Raw genomic sequence first — 23,450 nt, 5'->3', positions numbered from 1 at the left:
GAGCTCGTCGACAAAGAGAAGTCAAGAGGTTTTGGGAACCCAGAAATCTCAAGCTCGTCGATGAGGCCACTGTTTCGTCGACGAATCGTCTACATTGACTCGCCGATGAAGACGCCGCTTCGTCGACGAGGTTGGTCGGTCAAAGGTACTATAAATATCCATTTGGGTTGCTTCCTAGCTAAGAAATGGAAATTCTCTCTCTCTCTCTCTCTCTCTCTCTCTCTCTCTCTCTCTCTAAGAACTTGAAATTCACTCTCTCTCTTTAGATTTCTTCACCAATCGTTGCCTAAATCGACGATCTGACGTTACTATGGGGATTAGGGAAGGATTCTCTTCGAGATTTATGGAACGGATCTTTGTTTCGAGCATTTTTGGGTTTTGACTCGAAATCGAGGTAAGGCTCGGTTTTCATTTCCGTTCCGGTAGTCTTGTAGGGAATGGAATTGTGAGTATGTTTTGTACTATAATTTATAGGTTTTGGGAACTCAGTTTGCTGTTTAGGAGCTATAGAGTTCGGGTTTGGCTATTTGGGGGAAGGTAAGGGGATTCTGTTTATGTTAGTTATTTTCGGAATCAGACTCGGTAGAACTGTGGTTCATGTTCCTGTATATGTTTTGGCTGCTCATTTGGAGGGATCTAATGAGTAAAATTATGGATTTTGCATATTACAATTTTGTGGAAAAGGGGGCATTGGGTTGCATCTCTGGTTTTGTTGGAAAACCATAAATATATTGTGATATATATTGTGTTATGGAGATGGTTGTGTCTTGACTTGTTTTAAATTATATTTTGAAAACCATAATTGTTGTGATTACCAAATCAGTGTGGATTTATTTGTTATATGAACATGCATGAGTTGTGTTTTATTGAAAGAAAATAGGCACGGGGTTCCGAATTGTTCCACATTTGATATCCGGCTTTTGTCGAAGAGTGCATAATACCACTATATCGGCTAGTTTTTACCGAAGGGTGTAAAAGTACCAGATCTACACCAGTTCAACACTGTGGGCTGGTGTTATGCTAGGTTACCAGGGGTACCGGCTTTTGCCGAAGGGTGTGAAATATCACCAGATCGTCGGCTTTTGCTGAAGGATGTGAAATATCACCAGATAGTCCGGCTTCGGCCAAAGGGTGTGACGACATCAGATTGTATTTCTTGTTTTGTGAAAATACTAGAATTGGTTTAACTGTGTATGTTTTATATCATGATAACACTCATACGTCACACATCGATATAACATGGATCTTCCTTATTGAGATGTGTCTCACCCCTATCGTACGTACATGTTTTTCAGGTCCTTCGAGTAACCGGAACTAGCGTCCTTGTGTTGGGAGCGTAGTGGTCGGTGTACTGCAGGAAGTACTTGTGTAAGTACTAGGACCTTATCGGGTTTTCATTTTGGGGTTTTGACTAGCACCCGGGTTTGTGTTGTATTATGGAGCTTAGACTCTTTTTGTATAGACTCTGGTATGGTACAGTATATGTATAGAAAGAACAAATTTCGCTACCTATTTTTCATATATGTGAATGTGTATAGGGTGTACGGGAACCCCTCGGGATCGGACCCTTTTTCATTATGGTGTATCATTGTTGTTTGGTATGATACAAGGACATGTTAGGTTACTAATTCACCCCTGAGTCCCATTACCGGGTTCTGGGCATGACATAAATGTAAGTAACACACAATTAAAACAAGATCAACAAGAAGATTTATGTGGTTTGGCAAAACCGACATCCACGGAAGCAATGACACACAAATTTTACTATGGAAATAAAAATGTACACAATACGCTTCTCCAATGATTACAAATCTTTCAAAATATGCCCAGATGACATATATAGAGGTTCCTCAGAGGTTTTCCCCTGTTTGCCCAACCACCCAACGTTTAAAAATTCAAATTTCTGAAGAAACTGCCGCAGTCCAGGTGCCTCTCGTTGACAAACACTGGGATTCGTCGACAAGACCAAGAACAACCTTCGTCGACGAATACAAGACTTTCGTTGATGATACCATAGGTCTGAAATTTCCTGCTTTCAGTAATTATTCATCGACGAACTTCAGAACCTTCGTCGACGAACCTTTGTTATCCTTTCATCAACGAACACAGGGCCTTTGTCGACAAGGCCTATTGTGTTGCCCCCTTCATGTTTTTCCTTCTTCCTACTTTATTTATTAAAACAAAAATATAAGAGTCACAAATAACAAATTTATTAAAATAACTATGTGTTGGTTGAAAAGCATTGTTGGAAATTCTAAATTTTTTTAAAAGAAATTCGATACCTTATGTGCATTGAATATGTATGACTTAATTTAATAAATGTGTTGTTGTGACCAATAATTAATGATTCTATAAAATTTTAATTATATTTATAATACATATTTTCTTTATGTACATGGATACAATACATTATTTAAAGTATGATGCAGGGGAAATATTATAATATTATTTTACTATGCTTTTATTCTCAAATTCTGTATATTTATTATTTTTTGAATATTATGTGTTGACGTATACCGTGTTTTTTGTAACTTTATTAATTAATGTATACTAAAAAGATTATCTATGCTTCACAGTGGGATAATATAATTTTTTAAAAAAAAAAACACATGAAATAATTGAAAAAACAAATCTAAATATTAAGACCAGTGGTAGCAATATAAAATTGCAATAATATACAATTCTAATATGAAGTTTTAACATAAATACAACCTTACTATTAGTAAATGTATATAGAGGAAAAACATATCTGAAATAGATAATTTCGTTAAACAGTAACTTTAAAACACATATACTACAAAAAATATTTAAATATAATTTCTTTTTAATGAGATTAATTATCAATTAAATCAAGGCAAAAAGAGATCAACCCAACTTTCTCGATCACCAGAGAACTTGGAAAATACAAAATTACAGCAATATATCATTTTAGCATGAAATTGAACATTATGTTCAAACACATAGAATAAAAAAAAAATTAAGTATAACTTTTTTGTATATTTGTAGTGGGATTAATTACCAATTAAATCACTTAAAAAAATACATGAGCTTAGCTTCCTTGATCAGCTGACAATTTTAATAATAGGAAGGAATTATTTAAAGAAGTAATCAAATTTATTTAATCAAAGGAAAAAATTTTCATCATGAGTTGTCGATCGAAGATGATTCTTGAAGGGAGGACAATAGTAGGACTTCCTTTTTCTGCTGAATCTCCAGCTGTCATATATTTTTTTTTAAAAAGTAAAAAAAAAAATACAAAAGAAAAGAAGGAGAAGGAGATGGGTCCACCTGCATCAAACATTAAAAGTGGGTCGGAGAAAAAAAGATTTATTTGTGCCACATGTGTCTCGGTGCCTACATATAAGGTAAGTTAAAAAAGAAAGATTAAAAGTTTGAATTATATGTAGGTGACATTAAAATGATTAACTTTGTCTTCAAGAGAATAAAAATTGCCAAAAGATTAGAAGAAAAAATCAAGTTGTGAATTTTGATAATGGACGCTGATTATGAGAGAATCCAAATCTTAAGATCAATCCTAACAATATAAAATTGCAATTATATATCATTTTAACATGAAACTTGAATATAAATACAATTTTATCATTAGTAAAGGTGCATAGGAAAATCACATTTGGAGTATATATTATTTCATTAAACATTACCTTTAAAACAATAATACAAATAATATTTTGGTATGACTTTTTTGTGTATTTTTAGTGAGATTAATTGTCATATATATATATGTACTTGGATGATTAGTTTTGACATAATATCATAATTTACCACATTATTTTATATTATTTGTTCAACATAATTGAAAAATATTGATAAATTCATATGAATAATATAATATATATGTAGTACGTAAAATATTATGACATATATATATATATATATATATGATATAAATTTATTTGTAGCAGATCAATTTAAATGTAAAATTAATTGAGAAAAATAAAATACGGATATAAATAATAATGTTGAATGAGGATTTAAAATATAAAATTTGAGTAAAATTTAAATATTTTATTTTGTAATGTATGCAACGTTGAACATTTTTAAATTACATGCAGTTATGTGTGTGTGTGTGTGTATAATTGTAATTTTTTAATATTACAACTTTTTGGTGGAAGGTAAGTGAGAAAAACATAAATGTAACACGGTATATATATTTCTATGTTTTTAAATAATATTAATTAAAACTAATTCTAAAAATTTCAGTGGAGAAAAATTGTATTGTATTGTATATATTGTATTGAATACTTTAAAAATATTTTCAATCATTTATGCTAATTTTAATATATATATATATATATATATTCAAACAATATAAATTAAAAATAATTTAATACTTTTAGTAGATATAAATATAAACAAATAATAAAGAGAGAAGAAATTAATAATTCAAATTAATTTTATATATAATAGTACCAAAAAAGAAATTGACGGAAAGTTGTTGAGTTGAGATTATTTTTTTTTTTAAATTATTTAGTGAAATTTATTAATGTTGGGAGTTTTAAGTTTTATCTAATAAAAAGAGAAAATATTTTTTAAAATAGTTTTTTAAAAATTTAATAAATCAATATGGAAAGAGGAATTTGGTGTTGTTTAGAAATCATATATTCCTGTGTAAAATATATTAACTATAATTTTGTATTTCTTTTCATTTATATAACTTTATAATATCTTATAGCGTCGTAAGAAATAATTTTATAACTTTTTAATTATTTTGTTGAAATACGCACCTTGTAATTTATGAAGATTTCGATTCATACTAAATAGTTGAATTCAGATATTATTCGATTTTAAACGGGCGGATACTGCTCCGGTGAACGGGTTCCTACCGTGGGTCTACCCGTCCGCCACCGAAGTGGATGCTCATGCACTGATCACGCCTCGGTATTCCTGTCCCAACCGCACTCGCAGGTGAAATCTCTCTGTGTCAGAAGAAGAAGAAGAAGAAGGAGAAACAGACTCGGAACGACGACGTTTCTCCTTCTTCTCTCCTCGGAAACCCTAATCCTTGCTTCCCATGGCGGAATCCCAGAACTCTCCTCCCCAGCGTACGATCCCTCCGTACATGAAGGCGATCTCCGGCTCCATCGGAGGGGTCATGGAGGCGTGCTGCCTGCAACCAATCGACGTCATAAAGACGCGATTGCAGCTCGACCGCTCCGGCTCTTACCGCGGAATTTTTCACTGCGGCGCCACTATCACTCGCACGGAGGGCGTGCGGGCCCTCTGGAAGGGCCTCACCCCCTTCGCTACTCACCTAACCCTAAAATACGCTCTCCGCATGGGCTCCAACGCAGTTCTTCAGGGCGCGTTCAAGGACTCTGAGACCGGAAAACTCAGTCACCAGGGTCGGGTTCTCGCCGGGTTCGGGGCGGGCGTTCTCGAAGCTCTCGTTATCGTTACGCCATTTGAGGTCAATGCACTTGTTTTGCTTTCTTGTAGAATTATATGTTACGATGCGAATAAAGCTCTAGAGTTGCCTCAAAATAATATGTTAGCTATAGAAACTTGTGTGCTTAGGAAGTAGGCCTGGTTATAACTTACATAAGAATTAGAAATCCAGAATGAGAGAGAAGGCTTGTTCCAAAAACAGATCAGGCGATTGATTAAATGTTTAACTGCCGTCGAGACTCTTTTAGCAATTTTCTTTTCTTTTTTTTTTTCTTTTTTTTTTTTGGACTTAATTAATATATATCACAAAATGTGGAGGATTTCTGTTGAATTTTTGACAAAACACAATTCTAGAGAATCAGATGAGGTTTCCAAATGCAAGCCTAGTCTGAGCTTTGGGAGAATTGTGTAACCCCACCAGAATTTGAGCTGGACTTGGGTTAACCAACTTAACCTGCCCAAGTTGCAGTCTTGCAGTGCAAGTAATTTCACTAAGGCTTCCTAGCTTTGAGCATTGAATGAAGTTTGCAGTCCCCTTTGTGTATTGGAATGCATTTGGTTGTCCTGCCTATTAAATTGGTTTTACAACTGGCCAAGCCTTTGAATTTGTTCCCATTTACACACAAATCATAGGAGATCACATAGCCTATATCATCATCATTGTACTTTTCATGGCAGGAATATGGTAGTTAGCAATGCTTTGAAAAGGCTAGGCCTGCTTTGAGGCTTGCCTCTTGACAGGGCATGCCAAAAATGCCTTGAGGCATATTCTCATATGCCAAATTTCAAACACCAAATGCATTATTCAATGAGGCTTATGCATTTGTATAAAAGGTGCATCTTTTCATTCTTTTGTGCCTTCCAGTCGAGGCTTAAGCATTTTGAATGTGTGAATTTTAAGTTAGATTTAGCTGGAAAAGGCTATCCAGATTCCAAATGTTTAGATTAAAGGAATACAGTAATCTCCTGATCTTTTTAAACAACTGAGAGTTGCATCTTAGATAATAAAACTAATTTAACTTTGAAATATTCTAGTTATCTCTTGGCATGATTTACCTAATAAATTAAAGTAAGTATTCTTAGAATGTCAAGGAGTTGTTTGTAAATTATATTTTATTTTTTAATTTTTATTTGTAATTCTCATTTTTTTTTTTTCTTAATTTTTATAAGTGATGTAATTTCTTTCCATATATATATATATATCGAAAAAAAAGTTTCCAAAGGCTTATGCTTAAATGTTGTATGGATTATATCTTGCTTCAGAAGGGTTAAAACGCCTCTCTGTACGCCTCCACCTTTCAAATCTTCAGTAAGTAGTGCAGAGATTGAAACTTCTTTTTGCATTTATATTGAAGCTAGAAACCACACACAGATTAGTTCAATGGTGAGAAGACTCGTGATATGAACCATCATCAGTTTCAAAGTTGTCATGGAAATCACTATCTTCCTCCAAAGCATCGCCCCACTTTTTATTCTCTACCCAATCTCCACCTTTCTCAGCCTACCTCTAAAGCCATTTCTTGTCTCCTGTAGACTCTCCACCGCCGAGGAACTCCCATCGTCATTTCCTTGGCCATTTTTTTTTTGGTACACCACTCCAGATGATGCCTTCATTCCTTATACAAGCTGTGCCTCAATCTTGGATTGAGCATCTAAAATTCTAGAATCATCCAAGCCTCTTGAATGAGCATCCAGTGTACCTGCCCTTCTGAGTTCACTTGCTTGTTGAATGAGGCTCCATCCAATGTTTCTCTATCTACCTAAGCTTTCTGCTTCTTGGCTCCCGTTTTGGAACTACTTAGAAAAATATATACCGATTGTAAAAAAATACTTAAAACATAAGTACTTGTGCAATATGATCAGCCTTTGGTTACTTAATGCAGGGCCAAATTGTTCAAAAGATCCCCTGTTTCATCCTGACATTGATTACTCCAGCCCTGCCCCAGCCCCGAATGCTGTCATGCTAGGGCAAACCTTGTAATTGCATGGCTTCCTTCAATCCATTCCCTCTATTCTCCTTACTTTTATACCTCTTCTCGTTTCAGCTTATTGACAAAAAGAATTCCTTCACATTAAAGTAGTATGAAAAAAAAAGGAGAGAAAGAAAGAGACAAGAATCATGCTCTGCAGGAATTTTTTCAAATTGGTTTCTGAGTGACTGCTTTTCATTCTAGTTGTTTCCTTGTGTTGTAGTTCCCTAACCAAGTATATTTTGCTGGTTGTTTCATGTTTCAAAAAAATTTGTAGAAACATGATGAAAACTGTCATCTTATTGTTTTATGAAGATGTTTAAGCAGGATACTTCCAAAACTAAAAGCATTACTAGAGTTAAACATTATACAGAACTATGGATTAGTTTATTAAGGGGCAAACTGTTCTGTTTACTCACAAATTGACGCAGACTTACTAAAAATACTTTCTTTGTTTATATATGTGTGGGAATAATGCTACATTCAAACCAGAAGGTCACTGGTTCAGGTCACAAAAACAGCCTCTAAATTTGTGGTGTAAGGCTGTATACTTCATGCCCTCCCTAGACCATCAATATGGCATGGGAGTTTTGTGCACATTGTGTTGTGTGTTTTGCATCAGCAATTGATTTTCAGAGTTTTAGATACTAGATGAAAACATTATCTTTTTTTGGTTTAGATGAGTTAAGATGTTAAGTAACCATTTAAATTTTTTTGTTAATACCTATGATTAAGGTTTGTTCTTTACCAAGCTCAATTGGATTCTTGATGTGGGAAATTTGTGGTAATTCATTACTTTCTATAATAAAACAGGTTGAATTAACAAGTAAGATATTGGGGCTATGGAAAGAGCTGACAAGGAAGAGCTATATGACAGTGTGGGGTATTTTATGTTCTTGGACTTATGGAATGAGAGTTCAAGAATTTTTAAGGCTCGTACAACCTCTCCTCATTTGTTTTGGGGTAGAGTAGTCTTTTGGTCTTCTTTCTGGGCCCAATCCTTGGCTTTTTCTGGGGATGTCACTGTTTGGCCTTAAGGGATTCGAGGGCAGCATTGTTGTCATTGTTTAGTGGTTTCTTGGATGATGTCTTGTCCTCCTTTGATTTTTTTTAATTGTTTTTAAATCTTTTTTCCTTTAATATAAATTATCTTATCCAATAAAAAAAAATTTTTTTCCCAATATTTTTTATTGCAAAGCCTTCTGTCTAGAAGTAGGGTTGACATGCTGTACGCATCATGTTAATTTTCCAGATGCTAAGCTTTTCAAGATGCTTCTATACCAGCAAATATTGGAAATGTAGGAAATGAAATGATAGCTTTTTCCAGTTTTGGTATTATAGTAAAATATGAAGTATATGCTGTTCAATGTCTGGAAGTGGCCATAATAGCATGTCCTAACTATTCAAAAAAACTATTATATGAGTGGATTTTTTATTACTGCTTGTATCGAATTTTTTTTGTATAAGAAATCAAATAGTGTGGGTTGAGTACATTTTTTATGAGGAAATAAATAGTGCTTATTTATTAGTAATTCTTTTCGTAATTAATAAATGATGCAAGTAATACTTCTTGGAAGTAATAGATGATGCAAGTACATATTATGACTAGTACCAAAGAGGAGCTTAGTCTAGTGCATGACACATGGCATTACCAACATTATCCTAAGTTGATGCATAAAAACATCACAATTGCTTAGAAGTTGGTTTGTGGGTTGATTAATGCAGGTAGTGAAAATTAGGCTGCAGCAACAAAGAGGATTGAGTCCTGAGCTTCTGAAGTATAAGGGTCCTGTACACTGTGCCAGAATGATCATTCGAGAAGAAGGCCTCCTCGGGCTGTGGGCAGGGGCTGCCCCAACTGTAATGCGCAATGGCACAAACCAGGCTGCTATGTTTACAGCCAAGAATGCTTTCGACGTAATCTTGTGGAAGAAACACGAAGGCGATGGAAAAGTCCTCCAACCATGGCAGTCAATGATATCAGGCTTTCTTGCAGGAACGGCTGGCCCTGTGTGCACTGGCCCTTTTGATGTCGTAAAAACAAGGCTGATGGCTCAGAGTCGAGCTGGGGGTGAACTGAAGTACAAAGGCATGGTCCATGCAATCAGAACAATATATGCTGAGGAAGGGCTGCTTGCCCTGTGGAAGGGACTGCTGCCCCGGCTGATGAGGATCCCGCCTGGCCAGGCTATCATGTGGGCAGTGGCTGATCAAATAACTGGTTTCTATGAGAGAAGATACATTCACAGTGTACCCTTGTGAGTCGCATCGTTCTTTTTTTTTTTTCGGCTTTTGCTGGCTCTCGACACAAGGGAAAGCTTGTCTTGAAATTTTTTTGCTCTCCATTCTTGCTTGCTTTCTTTGGGGTTCCTTTAAAAGCGCGTTGATTCTTGAGGCCATCCAAATAATGCTGCGGTGATGAAGCAAGATATGATCAAAATTTTCCCTAGTTTTGCCCTTTACTCCCTTAATTAGGTTGTTTTGCATGTCAATTGTGATGGGAGCTGCCTCAGAATTGAAGGAGACTCCGCAGCAGTGCTTCCTGAGGGAGTTTCGGAACCCTATCGTTTTCCCCTTGTTTTTTTTTGTTTGTCAATCTCTAAAGAGACGATTGGAATCCATTGTACCATTCAAATGAAGTGTTTGGGATGATGACTTATAAAATGTAGGTTATATCAAATTCGGTTCAACAGAAATGAAAATTTGTGGACCCTGTCAATAGGATGCACTAGAAATATTTCAAGTTTTGTTTTTTGTTTTGAAAAACTGTGTGGAAGAAGAAAATAATGATTTTGAAATATATATATTTCAAACTTCTATTTTTATTAATCTTTTTTGGAGAAAAAAATTAGGGTTCTATACACCAGGATGTCCTTGTAAATGTACTAGATAAATTATGGTAATTGCTTCTAATTAAATTAGCTGGTGGTAGGAGCCTTGAAATGTCAATTGCCTCTTAACTTATTCAATTCAAACAGAAATTTTATTTACTTGAACATTAGAGGACCATCATCTATATTTCCACTTATGAGTAGTTGATATTTTTAATCAACGTCATAGAAATTCTTATTAGTCGATGGAACCATCATCTTACTAGTGGAAAATTTTAATGTACTATACTAATTAAAATAATATAAAACTATTTTTAATTAACAATAATTTTATTGTTAATGTATATTTATTGCATATCATTATCACATTAATTATTGTTAAAAATAGTATTAATAATTAAATTTAATTCCAAAATTTGATTGTATTTCATTAAATTAATATATTAAATGCATAATAAAATAATACATTATTATTTTTTAATTTATTTTAAATTTAAAATATAATATTTCTAATTAACAATTTAATTAATAATTATGCTAGTTGTTGTTTTAATTAACATTTAAATATTTTTATAAAGTAGAAATAATATAATATTGTTTTTTAATTAAAAATAGTTTTGTTCTTAATATATATTTATAGCATATGATTATCATTTTAATTTATGTTAAAATAATATTCTTAATTTAATTAGTATTTTTAAATTTTTAATATTAATTTAAATCAATAGATGGTTCTTCTTCTTCATTCAAGAATTGAATTATGTGTCATCAATAATTAATATTTTATAATACATATTAAAATAATATATAATTAATAATATATGATTATCTTCCAATATATATTTTTAATTACAAAATAACCACCAAAATTTTTTATATTTACGAAAATTGACCCGTCTATGAACAATCACACTTATAAGTGACTAAAAAGTTATCTTTCATTATTTCTCAAAATTTACTTAAAATGTTCTAAAAAAAAGTGATTCTAAAAAGCACATTTTGCATTAAATATTTGTCATAATACATGTCAAATACTACTTTTTTTTTTTTTAATATAAGTAATATGTGTTATAAACATTTTTTTAAGTGCTCCCAAATGACGGCTAAATTGGTTTAACCCATAAGGTTCTCTAAGTTGAATTACTCATGAACCTAATTTACCTAACCTATTAGGTCAAGTAAGCTCAAGAAGTATGATTTGAACCTAGCACTACCCATAGAAATCATTTTACTATACTAACAAACTTTAAGCATTGTTATATTATTAAACAAAGTATAATTGAATCCTCCCTAAGCAATCTTTTTATACGCTCTCTTTACGATAAAGTCACTTAATCATTTTTTGGGAACATATATGAATAATTATTTCAAATAATTTTAAAAAAATAAATAAAAAATAAAACTACAAAAGAAAGTTGAGTGGGAGTGGAAAACCAAACGATGAAAGACTCACACTGTAACGACCCGAAGAATAATGTTATTTAAATAATAAAGAGGGAGGAAAATAAAAATAGGAACAGAAGGAGGCAGCGGACTTCGTCAACGAGGGTTCTTCAGGATATCGTCAACGAGGTCCCGTCTTGTTGACAAGAAGATACCGAGAAAGGATTATTGGGAAGTTTAAAATTCATTGACGAGGGGGTAGGTTCGTCGATGAACTTTCTACAGGACTCGTCAACGAGGTGACGTGGCTTGTCGACGAATCCTGCAGTATAAATAGTGCAAAACCTCGGTTAAAAGCAGAAATTCAGCGTCGCGTTTCCCTCTTTCTCTCTCCTACGGCTCTCCTTCCAACTTTCTTCGATTTTGGCCCCGTCAGTCGTCGGATCGACGATCTGAGGCCACCACGACGCTCCTAACGGAGATCTCTTTAAGTCTGCTGGGGCATATCGTCGGTGGGATTGAGTCGAATTTCTCCCCAGAATCAGGGTAAGGCCCTTTATTCAGTCTTTGACCTTATGACAGTTGTAGGAAATGATGTAGATCAAGAAATATTGATATTCTGTTCTGGAAAATGTGGTTTTAGGAAGCCCTACGGGTGTAGGACCAGTATGCGATAGGGGCTTTTCGACAGTTTGGTAAGGGAAACATGCTATGCTAGGAAAACCTAGTATGATTTCAATATGAAGTTTATGTTTTTACCATATTATTATTCAAAACATAAATTTGTGCAATTTATTATTGATGTCAACATATTTTAAATTATTGTGTGCCATGAGAGTATAAACACAGTATAGAAACATGTTTTTACAGTATTTTCAGGAATATGTTGTACAGAATATACAGACATTGAAATGCGTTTACAGTATCTTTCAAAATACCATGATTTTATAGTTTTACAGCACCATAACAGGTAGATTTACAGATATCTCAAAAAAATATAGTTGATATAGTTACATATTATCACAGCAGTATGGTTTATACAATTATTACAGAATCATGGTAAAACAGTTAGTTGTATATAGAAACGTATTATATAGTATCAGACCCTGATGGATCAGACAGCAGAGCACAGTACCGTAGCTACAGATATACAAATATTCAGTTCAGAGTGCAACCACTTAACTCAGATAGGAAGTGGTATGAGGTCGATCGTGCCTAGTTGTGGATAGGCTCCCCATCAGATATGGGTTGAGGAGGGCCGATCTGACCGAGGAGTAGAGTGGTTTACTCTGTTAGGCCAACCAAGATAGATCCAACCTTCGGGCCGCACAACCCTATCATGAGGGGTTAAATCATGACATACAGCCATCTAGGGAAGTAATCTCAAATATTATAGTATTATCAGATTTTTCGAAATAGTAGTATTATTATGAAAAGTAATTTTATACAGTTTGGCATGCTAAATTATGTAGTTAAAGGTTTTATAATATGTTATGTAGCATCAGCATTTTCAGTTTTAGTTATTTGTACTACTTTTAACTCGGATTAATTTTTACAGATCCACATCTTAATAGCCACACACTAGTGATAGCATGTTTCGTCTTACTGAACTTTGGTTCATCTCGGTGTTGAATTCTTTTTTAGGTGAGCCAGTTGGGCGAGCGGAGCAGGCTCGCAGATAGAGAAGCTGTTAGTCTGCCCTTTTTTAGGGTGAGCGTTTTGGGGTTCAATTTTGTTAGCTTTGGTATTAGTAAGAGTAGTTCTTGAGGGAAAAGTAAAATATGTAATATTTTTGGAATATTTAGACACTCTGGTATTGTATATATATATATAAGGTTGTATTTCATGTTATTTGCTTTCCGCTGTGTAGGAAATTGTTTTAAATTTAAAATAGTAGAGAATTTATTTTATAAGGAGGTTGTTACACACCATGGTCAATCTTTGTTTTAGAAGTAAACGCCAAGTGATCTATCATAGGAAAAGTGTAGAAAGAGACCACAAGGAGCTCCTAGTGTTGCTCCAATGAAAAGAAAAGTACACTTTAAATATAATATATTTCAAATAAAAAAAAATTATTTGTATATAATACAGATAGCTAACATCACATATAATGTGTATCTACAATTTGACCATCAAATTGACCCACTAGTTCGACCAATGTAACAAGTTCGTCATTGGCCATATATCTAATTTTAATCCATGCTTGAAACTTGATGAAGTGAATATATTATGTGAAATATCAAACCATGTCCATTTCCAAAATATGAGTTGTTCATCATCTTTATATGTGTTGAAGATGATAAAGCTTGCAAAATATTGTGTATTATATATGTATGCCACCATGTGAAGATATTGTTCCCCAATTATAGGGGGGAAATAAGCAAGGTTGCCATATTTGCATATGGCTTGAGAGAGGACGCAAGTGGAAAAGGAAATTGTTCATAGTGGCAGCAACAATGATTTATGTAGACACCCTAATTTTTATCATGCCTTTCTGAAAGGACCTAGTATAGTAAATCTAACTTTAAGTCTGATTGGAGTCTTGGTTTATTTTATTGAGTTCTTTTCGAAATTTGATTCCCATTTTTAGAGTCCCAATTATTTCAAAAATAGTTTTTCTATTTTGAGTCCCGGTTTTCTAGGAAAAATTTTGAAGTCCCGTAATTTCAAAATAAATCTCTTTTATTAGGCTAGATTGTGAAGTAAGTCTTATGTTTCTGAAAATTCCGAGTCCATTTAATTTTAATTTTAAAATTTGATTCTTCTAAACTTTTGGTTGAATTTCAAAATTGAGTGCTGTTATTTTAAATTGAGTTTCTTAATTTTTAATTTGAGTCCTAAGTCTTCAGTTGAGTCTTTTAAAATTTTTTGGAGTCTTTTAAGTTTCAAATTGAGTTTTTAAAACCGGGTTTTGGTCTAGTCTTAAGGTTCTGTTTTATTACCAGTTGCTTCCTGGGCAAGCTTGGTCAGTGTTGACATGGGAATTTTAGCCAGAAATGTAAAAATAACACATAATGTCACATATTTTTTGTAACAACCCAAATTTTCATACCACTTTTTTTTTTTATTGTCCAGCTATATATCATAACTCTGATACCCTGTATATAAATATCTATCATCATTACGGCCCAGAGTGGATGCCATGGTAACCTGTGCATTCCATGTATATTACCTATGCAACGGAAAAACATAAATATCCAAATCATATCCCAAAATACACAATATCATAGTACTACATATCCACCATATACATATATGTACACCTTTCCCCAAAAATCCCAAAATGCTGAAGGATCTACAACTCAGCCCAAAACTCACCCCAGAACTATGTCAACACAGTCGTCTCCTCTATCTCTAAGCCGGTCCCGCACGTCTCTCCGGGTTACCTGAAATGTTTATAATGTTGGGGTGAGACACCTCTCAGTAAGGAGAAGCATGTTATGCCAGTGTGTGGCATATGAGTTTATATGCAAAATATATCTTTTAATTAAAACTATAAATGAGATATCATGTAAAAGTATTTGTACTATAGCCCACATCTATGTCATTTAAAATATAGTAATTCTCAAGTATTTGGATTGTCCTCTCTGTTTGCCCATCAGCCTGGGGATAAAATGTCATGCTGAATGCTAATTGAGACTCCAAAACTTCCTGCAAGCTCCTCTAAAATCATACAGACTTCAATTGGTAACTTCAATTGTTTTACTATTTATTGTCTTGATTGTTTTTATATACATGTTTTGATTATATGGGGAATTGGTAACTTCTTAGAAAGACCCTAGGTTGTAAAATACTGATTGCGATTTAAATTGAATTTAGGAATAATTTTTTAAAATACCCAATTCACCCCACCCCCCTCCTATTGGGAATACATCATTCCTCACAATCCCTTATTTCCAAAGTTGGCACAATTGAGGCAATGTCCACCACTTTCCCAATAGTCAACAAGTGGATCACCAAACTCTTAACATTCCTTCCTAGGGAACATAATGTTTGTCTAAACATCCTTGCTAGCGAGGTGATTGTTCTAAAGATGCATCTCTTATGTCTGGCCTTGAAACCCTTTGAAGCTAGTACTTCCATCTACACTATCAGATATTTAAATAGGCTTAAGTAGTGGCATTGCTAGAAACTAAACTTAAGGCCACTCATGATAGGATGAACTTTAAATCCTTGCTCATAACTAAGTGCTTCGATGATGCATAGTAGAAGAAGGCGAGGCATTTAGAGATTAAGGATCACCTCAAAGCCCTATGTCTCAATGTTTCCAAGGTGGAGATGAAAATAGCTTACCATTAGTCCCTAACTACAAGATTCATCTACCCTTACCTAATGTTGAGAGAACTAGAATAGGTTTTCTTTTAAACTTAAAACGTATGAATTTTTTTTTGCTGTCAAACATGCAAAACACATTAAGGCACGAAAGGCACCTAGAGCCTTGATCTAAATTTTTTATCTTTTAAATTAAAAAAAATATATGCTGAATTTAATTATACCAGTTTTAGTTCTTAGAAAATATAAAAAGTTAATAGGGATATTTTAGGAATTTAAACCCAAAAAAAACTAATCCACATTTTTCTCTAAGTAAAAAAGCCTTTATATTAGTAGTAAAAGAGTTGTTGTCCTACTTCTACGAAGCACGTGTATATATATTTTCTATTAATTTTAAATTTATTATTTTATATTTTAAATTATTTTTTATTTTTACATGTCAACAAATAATATTTTAAGGCTCTAGAACAGTCACAATACATAAATTTAAACTATTTTTTTGTATTTCTTCATTTTTATATAAAATTAATTATATTTTTTTATATTTTTATTTTTTATAAAAAATAAATTCATGAACACACAGGAAGAATGCAGAAGGATAAGGAATCCTAAAAAATAAATTAGGTTAAAGATCTCATAACATATTTCACTACCCATAAAGTATAAAACCTTTTTCATAGTAATTCTTTGTGAATAAAATATTATTTTTCAAGATAGGCTGAATTAATATTTATTGTTCCACATAAAATTAGGAGCCTAATCCCAATAACTATCCTAATTAAATTTGGATCGACTCAGCTATAGGCCCAGTAGAGGAGATAATGGGCCCAATGGGCTTAAGAAGGGCCTACGATAGCCTGAAGCTTCGTCTGACGAACTTAAAGGAACTCATTTGAAACACGATACTGGGCCTGCGGTCCACAAACCTAACAGCTTCAGCATTCGTCTGAGCCGGACCGAACCGTGCCGTGAGTTTTAGACCTCACGAGGCTTCAACGAGTTTCAGTCTATCAGGCTCAGCTGGGGAGAGCTAGGGTTTTGGACCGCGGCAAAGCTAGTATGCTGATTGATCCCACCTGGTTCGACCTAATCGACAAAATGAAAGTCGAAAGAAGGAATTCAAGCTAATCCAGAGCATACATGGTGTCTTCCAGCCGATCTTCCCCGAACATGATGGCCAAAGAAGATTTTTTTTTTTTTTAATGTATAAATTTTGTTGATATGCACAACGGGGCCTTGTGATGGCTTGGCGCTACAGATGATCCTTTTCTTCTTCTTCGCTCGTCCCCTGAGGATTCGAGCCTCCAAGATCGCCGTTGCTTGTTTCCACGACCACCCTTTCGGAGGATCTCGCCTTCGCCCATTCCACGACTGCGAAGAGGTCGTCCAAAACCCTGAGATTTGGTTCATTAAGGTCGTACGCACACTTTGTGTCCGTGCACATTCTCTAGACGATTTCCAGGATTATTTGGGTAAGACAGTGAACCCGTCGATTGCTTTTGAAGTCATTAGATGCTTAAATCCCAAGTTGGGTTTGAAGTTCTTCGAATTCAGTAGCTTGAACTTGAAGCTCAAGCATTCTTTGAGAACGTATAATTTCCTTTTGAGGTCAGTTTGCCAGTCAGGCCTCCACGATTCAGCGAAGTTTGTTTTTGATTGCATGAGGAATGATGGGCATTTGCCTGATTCTTCGGTTTTAGAATTTTTGGTGTCGTCATTTGCACGAGCGGGCAAGTTTGACATTGTCAGGGGATTACTTGCCCAACTGCAGCGTGATGAAGTAAGGGTTAGTTCTTTTGTATATAATAGTTTGTTGAATATCTTGGTTAAAATGAATCAAATAGATGTGGCTGTTCGCCTCTTCAAAGAGCAATTGAGTTCATTCTCTCGCCCAGATGCTTGCACATTTAATATTGTTCTCCGTGGTCTATGCAGAGTGGGGAAAGTTGACGAGGCTTTTGAGTTTTTCAATGATATGGAGAGTTTTGGGTGTTCTCCTGATGTTATTACCTACAATACTCTTATAAATGGATTGTGTAGGACCAATCAAATAGATAGAGGGCGTTGCTTGTTGGAGGAAATTCAGTCAAAAGGTGATTTTTCGCCAGATATTATAACTTATACATCCGTTATATCAGGTTTTTGTAAGTTGGGTAAGATGGAGGAGGCTTCTATTCTTTTTATTGAGATGACAAGTTCTGGAATAAAACCCAATTTAATTACTTTTAATGTTCTTATCAATGGCTTTGGCAAGGCTGGCAACATGGTGGCTGCACTGGCCATGTATGATAAGATGTTGTTTCTTGGTTGCCTTCCTGATGTTGTCACCTTTACTTCCCTGATTGATGGCTATTGCCGATCGGGCCAAGTGGACAAGGGTCTAAGGCTCTGGCATGAAATGAATTCCAGAAACTTGTCTCCCAATGAGTATACTTTTGCTATTCTTATTAATGCTCTGTGCAAGGGGAATAGAGTACAAGAGGCTCGTGACTTGTTGAGGCATCCAAAGTGGAAGGATATTGTGCCCCAGCCATTTATGTACAACCCTGTGATTGATGGGTGTTGCAAGGCTGGGAATTTAGATGAGGCAAATGTTATTGTGGCAGAAATGGAGAAGCGATGTAAACTTGATAAACTGACATTTACCATTCTCATTATTGGGCACTGTATGAAGGGGAGAATGTTTGAAGCACTTGGCATTTTTAATAAGATGCAGGCAATTGGTTGTGCCCCGGATAATATCACTGTGAATTCTTTGATATCTTGCCTTTTGAAGGCTGGGATGCCTAATGAAGCCAGTCGGATTATTCAGGCTGCATCGGAGGATTTGAACTTGGGATTGTCATCTGCAAAAAGACCTATCCCAATGAGAACAAATATAGAAATCCCAGTGGCTGTTTAATAGATAAATTGCTGAGAAAGTGCACTTGACATTGTGGACCTAGCAGTTGTTGCCTTGTTGGAGGTCCTTCCACTACTGCGCATGCTACTTATGAATCAAATAAGTCAGTGAGCAGTAAGTACTTTATCTTTTTGTTTTCCTTGAGATGTGTATACTAGTTTTTGCAATTTGATTGCTTTTAAGTTGGTGCTAAATGATATTTTTTGTTATTGCTCGTGCAAGTTACCTCTAGCCCCAATCTATCTTCTTTTCTTGAATTAAGCAAATTGACTAGTTGTTGATAAGCCATCTAGTTCCATTCACTTTAATGTTCATTTAATGAACAATTAGCTTTTACTGCAGTTCCATGTGATTTGACTTATAAAAATTGGCTGTTTTGTTAATTTAAATTGGAGGAAGCAGGATTTCATATTGATGGTGCAATCTTTGATTGCTAAATAGTAACTGATGAGGATGCATTACTGAAGTGGATAACATAACGTTAATGTTTTGAAGGGGTCTTGGAGATGGAATTTAAAAAATAGATAAATAAATCAGTTGATGGACAGTGATGTAAAGCATCCAAGTCAAGTCAGGAGAGAAACATATGGAATAGTGCTATATCATGAAGAAAGTTAAATTTAACTGATTGCTTTGTGGTGACATAAAAATTGATTTGCTGCCCTTAAATAGAAATTGGACTATGCCACAGTTTTTGCATGCCAAGTACTGGCTGCAACCTGCGAATTCTTTATTTTTAACTTACAGATCATTATACCTGATTCTTAAATTAGTAAAACATTATTTTTGAGTTTACAGCCCCAATTATGCTAGAATAATATGTATTTTGAAGTTATGAACTGGTAAATCATTTTACCAATCTTATGTCTAATGAAAAATTACTTTTCCAATTAATTACAAAGATGCATCTTTGAATATAATAAAGAAGATTCAAATACTCATGCTTAAAAATTTTGGGTAGTAAATTAGAAGGGAATTTTCAAATGCTTTATGATGTGATGCAAAGGACTGTCTGCTCTGGGTCAAGCTCAATAAGAACAGCCATTCCATGGAATGTTTTATGACTTAAGTGGATGTTGAGATCATGGGTGAAAAATGAAGATGGAGCTACAGATACTCACCCCAGATAAAAACCGGGGGAGTGGAGATATATATATATTTATATTTTGATTGCAAAAGAAGATGAATTTATTAGAGAAAGAAGAATGTACAAGGAGAACAAGAAAGCCTGCACAACAGAAGAAATAAAAAAGAAAATAAAAAATATAACAAAACCCAAACAGTAAGACTAACAATGCCAACCAATCCTGCTGGATATCAGAAAACCTCACTCCTTTAAAAAAAACCAGCAGAAGCATAGCAAAACGAGACCAAATAATGAATCCTCTCCCATAGCAAAGATATCTTCAGCATCTTTTTTACATAAATATATGAGCATTTCATTCGATCCATAAACCCCCATAGAACTGCAAAAACCAGACACATCCACAAAGCGTCTTTTAACAAACCAGCAAAAGAAGTGGCCAACAAATCCTCCACCAACTGCGGACAAACCCAATTTTCTCCTGAAAGACCAGAAAGCTTATTCCATATATTCCAAGCAAACGAACAGTGCAAAACAAATGAGATGTTGTTTTAGAACTATCAAGAAAAAGAAAATGTATATCATGAGAAAATGGCTTCGAAGATCCCCTACTCTACAATAAATTGTTGGTGTTAACTCTATCAAGAACAATCAACCAAAGAAACAGCTTGATCTTTGAGGGAAATTTGGCCTTCCAAATAATTCTATGTAGTGGAAGGAAAATATTAGCATTAATCAAGCAGTCAGAAAGATTTGCAAGAATAAGCCCCCCCAAGAGTCCAAAGACAAAGAACGTCTATCCACCCTGAAGGAAGGGCAGCAAGTCCCCTGTAACATCAATCAGGAAGACTACTCCTCCACTTCTCTATCACTAAGAGTTCTACGGGAATGGAAGTCCCAATAAAATGAATGCCCTTCAGAAATCAAAAAGAAGGATATATCCTCATTATGACCTGAACTCAAATGATAAAGATGAGGAAAAGAATAGGAAGCAGCATTACCCACACAAAATTCTTCCCAAAAATGAATATGAGAACCATTGCCTGAGAGAAACTTAGTATAGGAACAAAGAGGGAGTAGACAGAGAAATACACCTCCACAGGCTTTCCGAAGGACATCTAATTCCTAACATAGCATCCCAATCATTCACATGCATACCAAATTTACTTTTAATGACTCTATGCCACAGGGAGGACTGCCATAACCATATAGCCAAAAGAGTAGTGTTTCTTGACACAAACTTACCAAGATTCAAACCCCCTCCAACCTAGACCTGCGGACAGTCTCCCAACTAACAAAATGATCTATCTTATCCCCAATCCTTAACCAAAGGAAATCCCATATGATCTTCTCAATCTTACTAGCTATCACCACATGAATCCTAAAATTTGTTGAATAATAAAGAGGGATACAAGCAAGACTAGCATGAATAAGGGTAACACAACCCCCTAAAGAAAATAACGCACCATTCCACCCATCCAAATGTCTCCGCCACTGGCTCCCAAAAAATCAGAGGCTTAGGAATACCCCCAATGGGACACCTAGACAGGACAAGGGCCAATCCAAAAGACCACAGCCCACTAATAAAGCCAACTTAGATCTACTAGACATAAAATTGATGGCTGCTGACTCGCTAAGCAAAAATATGTATCTACCTTATTTATGCCCTGGATCCATAATGTTTCAAAAAAAAAATTATGGTCAGACCTGTCCTGACTCCTGTATTGCAATCTAATTTCATTTTTTGCTTTTTTCTTTTTTCTTTTTTAACTAAAATTGAAGCAAAGTCATGGAATAGGGCTGCCTTTGATATCCATGAGGCATCAAAGAACATGATCATATATCCTTTTTTTTAACCTTTGTGTGATATATTGGTTTGCATTGCAATATTTTTTTGACTTTCTAATTTATTCAGTTTTAATGTCATTGACCCTGCAGGGTGAGAGCTAGTGTATGATTTGTATCCCCATGGATCCTTGAAGGCAGTCAGTCCTTGGCCACCGTAACAACTTTCAAATTCCATCAGAAAGCATGTATGGGCAGTTTGAAAATGGTATGAAGACACCAAGTGAATGTTCTACATGGTTCTGTGTACTCTAGAAAGCTTGATGGATGGTTTTCGGATTTGACCTCAGAAAAGATACACTAATAAAGCTAGAAGTGATATGTAGATCATTGAGGTGTTCCATGTGAACTGAGATTTTCCAATCGAAAAACGATGCAATAGGAAGTCTTGGTTGAAAATTTTATTCATCTCACTCACAGTGTCCTAACTGCTAACTGCATACAATTTGGTCCAAACTGCTTCTCAGAAAGATGCTTAAAGTGATTTCAAACTCAAAAATCTGTCTGCTAAAAACAATCATGACCAGGGGCATTTGAGAAAACGGGTATTGTGGTGTCTTTGGAATTATTTTCAAAGGGGCCCTGAAGAAATGCAGATTAACTGGGTGAAGAAGAAATGCAGGTTACCCCAGCAAAGAGCGGAGAAGAAGATCCAGACCATCAATCTTTTGGAATCCTCCATATTTGAGTGGGGGTGGTGTTCATCAGTTCCACCTGCAGCTGTTGACACAAATGTTTTGCATTGAATTTCTTGTTCTTTTATTCTGTTCCCTCCCCTATAATTACCTACCTCTAGTATTCTGTTTCAAGATATAGGTAGTAGCTAATATTGTTCATTTTATTTCCATATGGCCCTGTTTCCTTGGGGAATTCCTTTTGGCAAAGCGTATGTATGTATATTTTGGCCTTGCCCTGAATATTTGAAACCAAAATTTTCATTTAATCTCAATAATGGGTGAAAGGTTGCGAGAAAAATTAAAGATGAAGTTCCTGCTTTCTTTATCATTTGTTTATATTTATATATACTGAAAGTATAGGATTAATTTTAATTCACATTATTTTAAAATATAGAAATGTATAGTATTACATTTCTGTTTACTTTACATACATTGTATACATTAAAATTAGTTTGAATGATTGGAATTATTTTTAAAATATTCAATATGATATACAAGCACGAAAAAAAAAATACCATACAATTTTTATTCACTAAAATTATAGAATTAGTTTTAATAAAATTAGAATAAGTGATTGTTTTCTTACCTACCTTCACAATTTATATATAAATATCTATTTATATATAAATGCATTAACACATGTAATTTAATAAGTGTTTAACTTTCCATATATTATAAAATAAAGTATTTAAATTTTAATTAAATTTTACATTTTAAATAAAATATTACAATTCTAACATAAACATTTCATGAATCAAAGTAATCTTAAAATTGTGTTTTCTTTTAATAAGACTTGATGGAGCCAAATTGTTTGTTTTTCTCCTGAAGTGCTTGACATTTTTTGCTCTCTGTATTTTTATTTGTATTTTTATTTTTTTGAAAAAAAAAATGATTAAATCACTAGCTAGATGATCTTTTAATCATCGTCATCTGTCAAATTGTGTGTAACTAAGCGTGCTCCACTGGTAACTGCAACAACATGCTCTAAATATGAAATATCAGATCTTTTATTAGGCTACTTGATGGTAATTGCTTAGATATCAAATGTGAAATGTTTGAAATTTCAATTCATATCAGAAA

General features: G+C 34.3%; 2 protein-coding genes across 2 annotated transcripts; both read left to right on the top strand.

Annotated features, from left to right (window-relative positions):
- The first annotated feature begins 4,766 nt into the window (after positions 1-4,766).
- On the top strand, positions 4,767-10,056 carry LOC131168427 (mitochondrial succinate-fumarate transporter 1). Its single transcript, XM_058127841.1, has 2 exons — positions 4,767-5,428; positions 9,102-10,056. Exons 1-2 carry the CDS (start codon positions 5,033-5,035, stop codon positions 9,636-9,638), a joined length of 933 nt encoding a protein of 310 aa, XP_057983824.1. The 5' UTR covers positions 4,767-5,032; the 3' UTR covers positions 9,639-10,056.
- A 6,713-nt stretch (positions 10,057-16,769) lies between these two features.
- LOC131168589 (pentatricopeptide repeat-containing protein At2g06000) lies at positions 16,770-22,668 on the top strand. The gene is made up of 2 exons (XM_058128139.1): positions 16,770-18,878; positions 21,787-22,668. Exon 1 carries the CDS (start codon positions 17,121-17,123, stop codon positions 18,762-18,764), a length of 1,644 nt encoding a protein of 547 aa, XP_057984122.1. The 5' UTR covers positions 16,770-17,120; the 3' UTR covers positions 18,765-18,878; positions 21,787-22,668.
- Positions 22,669-23,450: the final 782 nt, after the last annotated feature.

This window comes from Malania oleifera, chromosome 11 (assembly GCF_029873635.1).
Source record: "Malania oleifera isolate guangnan ecotype guangnan chromosome 11, ASM2987363v1, whole genome shotgun sequence".
Taxonomy (NCBI): Eukaryota; Viridiplantae; Streptophyta; class Magnoliopsida; order Santalales; family Ximeniaceae; genus Malania; species Malania oleifera.
Note: the sequence above shows the minus strand (reverse complement) of the source record. Positions and strands in the feature narration are given on the sequence as shown.